Source organism: Acipenser ruthenus, chromosome 9, assembly GCF_902713425.1.
Source record: "Acipenser ruthenus chromosome 9, fAciRut3.2 maternal haplotype, whole genome shotgun sequence".
NCBI classification, from domain to species: Eukaryota; Metazoa; Chordata; class Actinopteri; order Acipenseriformes; family Acipenseridae; genus Acipenser; species Acipenser ruthenus.
Genome location: NC_081197.1, coordinates 710,184 through 720,643, shown reverse-complemented (window position 1 = coordinate 720,643; position 10,460 = coordinate 710,184). Strand labels below are relative to the sequence as shown.

Here is a 10,460-nt window from a genome sequence, read left to right as displayed (position 1 = left end):
TGAGATCATTTACGCGGTAAATGTGAGTGCTGTGCCTTGGTGGGACAAAAGCAGGAAGTAAAGAAAAACAACAGGAAGGGAGCAGAAGAGAAATGAGTATCGGGACCCGTTTGTTGATATCCTAACTCAGAAAAGAGCACATTTTGTTTTACTGTGAAGGATTTTGAAGGTAATAAAAAACAGGACTTTAAAGCGAAGTGCTTTTTTTTTTTTTTTTTAGATATACCACACACACTGTTATTCTTGTGCAATTTGAAATTCATACGCGTTTAACAAGACGTGTCGTTGTCAGAATAGAAAACTAGGGGCGCATCATACTACGGACGGGACACTTTGTAAATAACACTAATAACCAATAGATGTATGTTACTGTCGTGTTTTAATATACAAAAAATATGTAACTTACCAAAAGGGGAGACGGGGCCCAAATGGAAAATAATCCCTTGTCTCACAGAACGCAAGTGTGACTGAAAGTGAAAATGCGCAACTCCAAAATGTAAAGGGGATTCTGCATTTTTTTTAACACGTTGCATCTGTAATAATATACGCTTAGTTGCTGTTGTTATTATTATGTTGTAAATACTTATTTTGAGAGACACGGCAACATCAAAAGTAAACAACGTTTTGTTTCGGCGGGCATATTACGTGTCTCGAAGCATTCAGTTGTAAATGCATACAGTGGGCATCCAGATATCTTTGTCTGTATTTCACCTGCTACCATTTTATATAGGTTGTCATTTTAACAAATCAATACATTTTGAAACTGAAAACGTTGATTCTGAGGCGCTAGATGCTCGGCTTCACCAATATATAGTGCGAGTGTATACAAGTGTGTGCTGAACACTGGCATCACAGAATTGTAGCATCAGTGTTCATATATATTATATAGAACTAAGGTGGAGTCAAGCAGGTACTCGTTTCTGGTGATTCCTTCACAGGTGTAATGAGTGTTATTGTTATGGAGACTCGTTTTATTTCAGGTGACTTAGAAGTATGTTTTAAAAAAAAAATAAAAAAAAAATAGTTGTATATGCTGTCAATAGTATGACAGCATATAAACTGCCCCATGAATGATCCAAACCCCTAGATTAGTTAAAGGCTGTGAAACATGACATTAGATGAATAGCCGTGCTGCTCTCCAGGGCTGTCCACCCCTGTAATATACTGTAGATATAAAAGGATATGAAACATGACATTAGATGAATAGCCGTGCTGCTCTCCAGGGCTGTCCACCCCTGTAATATACTGTAGATATAAAAGGATATGAAACATGACATTAGATGAATAGCCGTGCTGCTCTCCAGGGCTGTCCACCCCTGTAATATACTGTAGATATAAAAGGATATGAAACATGACATTAGATGAATAGCCGTGCTGCTCTCCAGGGCTGTCCACCCCTGTAATATACTGTAGATTGAAAAGCCACCACCCCTTTGTTATGAGTAGTTCTCTGTTTGTATTTCGGTTCCTCTCTAGACATGGCCAGGAAGAGCAAGCCCTCAGAGCTGGTGGTGTCCTGTGAGTGGGCGTCCTGCTCCTTCAAAGGGAAGAGCATGGAGGAGCTGTGTGACCACACCGCCCTGCACCTCAAAGAACACCTGGGGGATGGGGAAGCCCTGGAGGAACTAGGTAAACATGCCATTGATTTTTAACTGCACCTGTTATCTTCTGGGGTAAGGGGTTTCCATGTAGTACATCAGCTTTGAAATGAAATAAAACCAGTTACATACTACAGAAACTTCAAGTCAGTCTGTAGCCATCAGGGTTGGACTCAGATCCTGTTTTTCAATTTGCAATTCCTTCCATTGGAATTGATATTTGAATGGTTGTGATTATTCAGCTGCGTTCATTTGAAGCCATTTTAATTGACTTAACAGTGACTTCAATTTAAATAACCTCTTGCCACTGTGAGAAACTCGTTATAACAGAATAATAATTGCAGTTTTGATCAATGATGTGCTGGAATTGATTTAAAGAGAATTGGAATCGGAATTGGTTATCGATTTTTAAAAGGAATTGAATAACAGGAATTGACCAGATAGCTGCACACAAACTCTGCAGTTTAACTCTCCTTTCCACCATGCACAGCCACACTAATACTGCGTACATAGTTTACATTCAAACAACTTGGCATGGCGGAACCTATTACTTAGAAGAAGAAAAAACAAATCTTTACATTATATAATATTGACATCTGTCTGTGTTCCAGATGATTACTCCTGTCTGTGTTCAGATGATTACTCCTGTCTGTGTTCCAGATGATTACGCCTGTCTGTGTTCCAGATGATTACGCCTGTCTGTGTTCCAGATGATTACTCCTGTCTGTGTTCCAGATGATTACTCCTGTCTGTGTTCCAGATGATTACGCCTGTCTGTGGAATGGCTGCGAGTTCATTGCGATCGGAAGTCCCAGAGAGCTGGTAGTCCACGTGAACTTCCACACCTTCCACGCCAAGCTGAAGTGCATCGGATCCCAGCTGCTGCTGTCCCACCCGGAGCTGAGAGCCTGCTCCCAGGACCTGCACAGCAAGAACCTGGTGCCGGAGCTGTCGGGGGCATTCGAGTGTCAGTGGGAACACTGTGACGTGAGTGTGCACCACAGCTCAGTGCAGCAGGGATGGGAATAAGGCTCCGACTGCATCGCGGCTTCACCCATTCCAGGTTTTACTAGGAGCTTGATTAGCCTCAGTGTGTATAGGCAACAAGCTCAGGAGTGTCTTATTATAGTGAAGCCAGGAATGGATCAAACTGCTATGCAATAGGAACCTTATTTCCAGCTGTGTTGTTGTTATTATTATTATTATTATTGTGACACGAGTGTGGACTGCAGTCTTGGATCAGTGTGGAGCTGCGGTGGTGAAGTGCAGTCAGGGCTGGTAATAAGACTCCTATTGAATTGCGGTTTCATTACTACTGAAGTCCATTAGTTTCACTGCAGCTCTGCTCTTCAGAGATTAAAGCAGCCACTTCTGTATCCTGTTTACTACCGGCATTTTAATACTACAAGAAAACTGTGTCAGCATTACCGGCAAGTACCAATGCAACAAAATGACTTGAATCTGCTTTTCATTCCTTCTCCTCGGCCAAATCCACTCCAGTATATTTCACAGGTTCCCTTCCTGCTTGTCTGCAGTTTCAGCTTTCCATCGCTCTTAAGCAAGCTGGTTGTGCCTCTTCAGTTTCAATATTAAGGCCACCCAGTGCAGTCTGAATCGTATTAAACCACTGCTAAATGACCTCTCTAGCATTCTCAAAACTTCACACTTTTTAATTTATTTTTTATTTATTAAAACAAACCTTCTGGAAACTTGGATGTAACGTTTTTGATTTAGATTAAAAATACATTAATACAAAAAAAAAAAAATATATATATATATATATACCGCACCCCCCGCATGCACCGAGGGGGGTGTTGACAGAGAAGTCTCTTGCAGGTCTTGCTGATTCTGTGTGTTTTCGTACAGAGTACTTTTAACAACCCTGAGTGGTTCTACCGGCACGTGGACATGCACGCTCAGTGCACGGAGAAGGAGCCCCTCCCGAACAGACAGGACGCCCTCGCCTGCTGCTGGAGAGGTAGAGTGACGTCCCTGCTCTCCAGGACAGAATCCGTAACGGCAGTGCAGCACACAAACACTGCCCGTTACATTCATTGCATTGTGAAATAACGATGGTACACTGTACACAGAGTAATACGATAGAAGAGACTGGATTAGTTTTAATACATTTCTGTGTCTCATCTCGCACCCCTTTTACAGTGCCACGCAGGGTTGGGGTCAATTCCCTTTCCCTTTTAAAATCAATTTAAATTTCCTTTCCCTTTTAAAATCAATTCCAATTCTAAGTCCTTTCTAAAATCAATTCCAATTCCTTTGTAAAATCAATTCCAATTCCTTTGTAAAATCAATTCCAATTCCCAATTCCAATTCCTTTTTAAAATCAATTCCAATTCCTTTGTAAAATCAATTCCAATTCCTTTGTAAAATCAGCTGTCACGACAGCTGGTATGGCTCTAAATATCAGTTCCCAGTTCCTTTGAAGGAATTAGGAATTGATTTTAAAAAGGCAGTAGAATTGACCCCAAGCCTGTCACAGGGACATGTGAGCTCTCAGAAACCTCCTGCCCTGTGTGCGCTTGCAGATTGCGACGCCACCTTCAAGATTAAATACCGACTGCGGGAGCACCTGAGGAGCCACACCCAGGAGAGGGTGGTGTCCTGCCCCACCTGCGGCTGCATGTTCGCCAGCAACACCAAGTTCTTCGACCACATCCAGAGGCAGTGCGTGAGCGAGGGTGAGTGCAGCCCCCGGGCCGCTACATAATAAAATATACCATCTGAGATCATCCGCTTCCTAGTAGCCGATTGATCTCAGAAGTCTGGTCTTAAAGGATTCCAGTGTTTCTGCCTCAATAACATGACTAGTCAACCCATTCCATCCCCTCACCACTCTGTGAAGAGGAGTCTCCTTCAACAACATGACTAGGCAGCCCATTCCATCTCCTTACCACTCTGTGAAGAGGAGTCTCCTTCAACAACATGACTAGGCAGCCCATTCCATCTCCTTACCACTCTGTGTGTGAAGAAGAGTCTCCTTCAACAACATGACTAGGCAGCCCATTCCATCCCCTCACCACTGTCTGTGTGGAGAAGTGTCTCCTTCAACAACATGACTAGGCAGCCCATTCCATCCCCTCACCACTGTCTGTGTGGAGAAGTGTCTCATTCCTTCTGTCTCCTAAATTGATCTGCACTTCATTTCCAGCTGTGTCCTCTGGTCCTGGTTTCTGCACTGTGCTTCTAGTAATGGTTTGGGTTAGGTGTCAACTCCTTTTAAGATTTTAAAGACTCTTGTATGACAGACCAGCAAGTGAACAAAACAAAGAGTGTGTGAGAAATACACTCAGTGTGTGCTTCTCTCTCCTGTGTTTTATACTGCACTCAGTGTGTGCTTCTCTCTCCTGTGTTTTATACTGCACTCAGTGTGTGCTTCTCTCTCCTGTGTTTTATACTGCACTCAGTGTGTGCTTCTCTCTCTTGTGTTTTATACTGCACTCAGTGTGTGCTTCTCTCTCCTGTGTTTTATACTGCACTCAGTGTGTGCTTCTCTCTCCTGTGTTTTATACTGCACTCAGTGTGTGCTTCTCTCTCCTGTGTTTTATACTGCACTCAGTGTGTGCTTCTCTCTCCTGTGTTTTATACTGCACTCAGTGTGTGCTTCTCTCTCCTGTGTTTTATACTGCACTCAGTGTGTGCTTCTCTCTCCTGTGTTTTATACTGCACTCAGTGTGTGCTTCTCTCTCCTGTGTTTTATACTGCACTCAGTGTGTGCTTCTCTCTCCTGTGTTTTATACTGCACTCAGTGTGTGCTTCTCTCTCCTGTGTTTTATACTGCACTCAGTGTGTGCTTCTGTCTCCTGTGTTTTATTCTCCAGAGTCGTTGGTGTGTGAGCACTGTGACAAGCCGTTTGCCAATGAGAGGCTGCTGCGAGATCACGTTCGCCAGCACGGTGAGTTTGTGTTCTCTATTCTTCACCAGCCCCTTCCTTCCTTCCCTCCCTCGCCCTCCTGTGGGCAGGTAGGAACTAAATGGCTGGTCAGCTTGCAGAGAGCGCTTCTGGTAGCTCTGCCATAGGGATGGACTTGCTCTACTGCCTGTATGAAAATGTCATGGCAAATTACTAGCCTGCTCCCTCCCATCAGAATACATCATAGTCCCCTTTTTACAGTTTGACGAAACTATTTAGAGAGCCTGTAGATGAGATGTTCAATATAAACTCTTTAGGGAGCCTGTAGAGGACATGTTCAATATAAACTCTTTAGAGAGCCTGTAGAGGACTTGTTCAATATGAACTCTATAGAGAGCCTGTAGATGATGTGTTCAATATGAACTCTTTAGAGAGCCTGTAGAGGACATGTTCAATATAAACTCTTTAGAGAGCCTGTAGAGGACATGTTCAATATAAGTCTTCCTGTCTCTTGTTTTCCAGTTAACCACATTAAGTGTCCTCTGTGTGACATGACCTGCACCACCCTTGCCTCTCTGAGAACGCACATCAAGTTTCGACACTGCGACGAGCGCCCGTTTCAGTGTGATTTCTGTGAAAGCAGGTGGACACACTTCATTATCTTTATACAAGCAAAGAGTGGGGCTCAGTGAGGGGAGGCTCATGTGTAGGGGGTTAGCTTCCCTTGAATTTCCCAAGTGTTTAAACTTCAGGATTAAAAACGTTTAAACGTTAAAACTTTAACATGTTGTGAATGATTGTAGCCAATCAGAAAAGCCATCATGGGAAGTGATCCATTACTGCAGCATGCGTACAGTACTGTATGTGGACAGCATTTCAATCCATTACTGCAGCATGCGTACAGTACTGTATGTGGACAGCATTTCAATCCATTACTGCAGCATGCGTACAGTACTGTATGTGGACAGCATTTCAATCCATTACTGCAGCATGCGTACAGTACTGTATGTGGACAGCATTTCAATCCATTACTGCAGCATGCGTACAGTACTGTATGTGGACAGCATTTCATTGCGGCCTTATTGGTTGCTTCTTTACCTGTAAAGTAGTCTATCTTCGGTACTGCCTGTCTGTAGTCCTGTAAACTACACATCTCTAAACAATGAAGGGATATTGAGAGGGTGTGTGTATTAAACATTGTCAATCAGCCTGTATGGTACTACTAAAGCACTGGGTTAGGGGAACCAAGAACTCTTATTGTAACACGGGTGGTTAAGGATACTCTCTGTCTGCTTTCCTCCAGTTTTAAAAACTCCCACGACCTCCGTAAGCACACAGAGACCCACAACGAAGGAGCCGCCTATCACTGCGACGTGGAGGGATGCACGTACTCCTCCCGCATGGCCCACAGCATGAGCCAGCATTACAAGAGAGTTCATGAGGTAGGAGTGTGACTGGGGGGTGCTGGAACTGAATCAGACAGGCGCTGTTCAGATCTAGCAATGTGTGTGTAGACCGTGTCTCTGTGCACTGGAACTGAATCAGACAGACGCTGTTCAGATCTAGCACTGTGTGTGTAGACCGTGTCTCTGTGCCCTGGAACTGAATCAGACAGGCGCTGTTCAGATCTAGCACTGTGTGTGTAGACCGTGTCTCTGTGCTCTGGAACTGAATCAGACAGGCGCTGTTCAGATCTAGCACTGTGTGTGTAGACCGTGTCTCTGTGCCCTGGAACTGAATCAGACAGGCGCTGTTCAGATCTAGCACTGTGTGTGTAGACCGTGTCTCTGTGCCCTGGAACTGAATCAGACAGGCGCTGTTCAGATCTAGCACTGTGTGTGTAGACCGTGTCTCTGTGCTCTGGAACTGAATCAGACAGGCGCTGTTCAGATCTAGCACTGTGTGTGTAGACCGTGTCTCTGTGCCCTGGAACTGAATCAGACAGGCGCTGTTCAGATCTAGCACTGTGTGTGTAGACCGTGTCTCTGTGCCCTGGAACTGAATCAGACAGGCGCTGTTCAGATCTAGCACTGTGTGTGTAGACCGTGTCTCTGTGCCCTGGGACTGAATCAGACAGGCGCTGTTCAGATCTAGCACTGTGTGTGTAGACTGTGTCTCTGTGCCCTGGAACTGAATCAGACAGGCGCTATTCAGATCTAGATCCAGTGTTTGTGCGGTAGATCAAACTGCATATCTTCGTTTTCCCCACTAGATGTCACTGCTTCACAGGTTTTGTTTTTGTCAAACTTCCTTTATATCGCTGAGTAGTTTTTGCAGCTCAATGCACAACCTTTTTGTTTTTATTTTTTTTATTGTGATGTGACCATTTTTTGTAGCTCATTTTCCGGTGTTCTAATTGAAGACTTCCCCAAAACAAACCCTAGTATATTACCTGTGTGTTGTGGGGATCGTTGTAATTTGAACTCTAAACCAGGTGGAAATGGCAAGCAGTGTTCCCTGCTGTGCTTCAATGAAACAGCGCTGTAGCCAGGAGGGGTTGGAGAGCTTTCCGCTCATATCCCATTTATTGGTCTGGCACAAAACAAGAGCGAAAAGGGTAGAAGGTAATGCTTTTGGATTGAGAATGGAGTCACCATGTTTGAGTTGTAAATGCTGAGGGAGATTTTTATGCTGTTATGCAATGATTTATTTATTTCTGTATGTATTTATTTGTTATCTAGGGGGACATGGTGGCAAAATACAAGTGTCACCTCTGTGACAAGTGCTTCTCCTGGTGCTACACGCTCACTCTCCACCTCCGGAAGAAGCACCAGCTCAAGTGGCCATCGGGACACTCTCGATTCAGGTACAGAGCACAGTACTATATATCTCTTTATGTATACTAAACTGAGTGTTGCGTGTGTATATCCATCCAATATTTATTAGCCTTGTGAAACGCTGTGCTTGTGATTTGTTCCAGGTACAAGGAGGACGAGGACGGCTACCTGCGTCTCAACATGGTGCGCTACGAGACGGTGGAGGTGACGGAGCAGATCATGAAGAACATGGTGAAGAAGAGGACGCCCAGGAAGCTGTGGAGCAGCCAGCCCCGGAGGAGCGGCCCTGCAGCTGGGGGGGAGAGCTCCCAGAGCAGCGGCATGGAGCCGGAGCCCCAGCCCGTGTACTGCGCCCTCAGCAACGTCACGCCCGAGGAGGAGGAGGGGCAGGGGCTGCACACGCACCGCTCAGGGGCTGTGGAGGCGCTCACAGAAGTAGCCAGGGGGCTGGGAATACAGATTGTTTGATTGTCTTTCTGTTTGGAAGATCATAGAACATGGAGTTCATTACAAGTTCCACTCGAGTTGCAGTGCACTAAGAAACAGATTACAGGGATGGAAAGAAGACTCCCATTGCACAGCAGTGTGATCCATTCCTGGTTTTACTAGGAGTTCGATAAGACACACCTGAGTTTAACTATACACTGCGGCTAATCAAGCTTGTAGTAAAACCTGGGATGGGTGAGACTGCTGTGCAATAGGAGTCTTATTTCCATCAATGTTTTGTAAGAGAAAACTCTTCTTTCTCTCTCCAGTTTCTTGTGTTTTTTGGGACTTTTTATATCCCGACAGATTACGAAAATATAAAAAGACAAACCCTGTGCAATGTTAAGGTAGGGGTGTATATTTGTCATATTAATGGGGGCAGGCTCATGGGGAATGTATCAGTGAAAGGAATTCCAGTTGTCTTATTCTAGGAACAGTAATGTGTTTTATGTATTTCTGCAGGTGTGCTGCAGATGCATGTCCAGCGTCTGTTGTACCGTTTCTTTTCTAAACCTGGTAAAGAGGTCATGTGATCAGCGATTCTCTTACCTCACCTAGTTTCAGGTTGAACTGCAGGATTCTTTCACACTCTCTTTGCTGAAGCGCAGCACTTGAACACAAACCTTACCCAGTGCTGTGAAATCTAATACCTCCTACTGGCTTTATTAACATTGTTACCAGCGCCTCTTTTATTGTGTTTAGAATTTCTTCCCACGTGTTTTTTTTTACGTCAGTTCGGGATTTGCGTGTATTTCAAATGCACGGCTATGGAGAGCCCTACATCCTGGCACTGTTGCTGTGCGGTCACACGGTCTGCTTGGAGATGGACCATTGGTGCGAATTTGAACAACACAGGAAGTGATTCAGTACCAGGAAGCAACAGCAGCAGTTTCTTTTGTTTTTGAAACTTTTTTTGAACTAGTGAGAGGAATCTTTCAATGATATACATGTGGTTCTGTGAACCAGTTTTGTGCCCAGAAAGTGAAGCCATGGAAATCACCAGTGTGCATTGTTATACCAGCAAAGGCTCGTTTTCAAAGGGTTTGAGCTCGCTTTCAAAGGGATTACATTTTCTGAAATGGCAGGAGCCCAGTACCAGTTATGGGCATTTTATGAATCTTCTATATTTTGGGGCGGTTAAGATTTAGTTAAATTATGAATCTTTTCATAATTCATGCTAATTGTAATTCCCATTTTAGATGAATGCATGTTGTAAAATATCTGAGATTGTAATGCACAGCCCTGAAATGTTTTGCATTGTCATTATTCAGCTCTGGCGTTTCGATAGTATTGATGCACAGTGTGACTGTATTAAATCAATGATAATCAAACTGTACACATGTCAGTGCGTGTGTGATCTGTGCTTTTATATATGGTCATGAACGTGTACAGAAAGTGCGTGTTTAGCACTGAACCCACACTCACAATGCCACAACATGTCAAGCTACAGTGTTTGAATCCCAACAGGCTGCAACATGCAGGGTGGTTATGAAGTCAGCTGGCATCTTTACAAAGCTATCCTTTATTGCATGAACTGCAAGAGAATGCTTCAGTAATTCCATCAAAGTGTACAGTAAGTGCTCGTTTAGCACTAAACCCACACTCAATGCTACGACACGTCGAGTTAAAGGAATCTCAACAGGCTGCAACATGCAGGGTGGTTATGAAGTCAGCTGGCATCTTTACAAAGCTGTCCTTTATTGCATGAACTGCAAGAGAATGCTTCTGTA

General features: G+C 44.1%; 1 protein-coding gene across 1 annotated transcript; it reads left to right on the top strand.

The window, feature by feature from the left end:
- Nucleotides 1–29: 29 nt before the first annotated feature.
- LOC117405704 (histone H4 transcription factor) lies at nt 30–10,066 on the top strand. The gene is made up of 10 exons (XM_059030614.1): nt 30–169; nt 1,477–1,629; nt 2,359–2,585; nt 3,465–3,576; nt 4,142–4,294; nt 5,435–5,509; nt 5,990–6,110; nt 6,771–6,909; nt 8,149–8,273; nt 8,388–10,066. Exons 2-10 carry the CDS (start codon nt 1,479–1,481, stop codon nt 8,710–8,712), a joined length of 1,428 nt encoding a protein of 475 aa, XP_058886597.1. The 5' UTR covers nt 30–169; nt 1,477–1,478; the 3' UTR covers nt 8,713–10,066.
- Nucleotides 10,067–10,460: the final 394 nt, after the last annotated feature.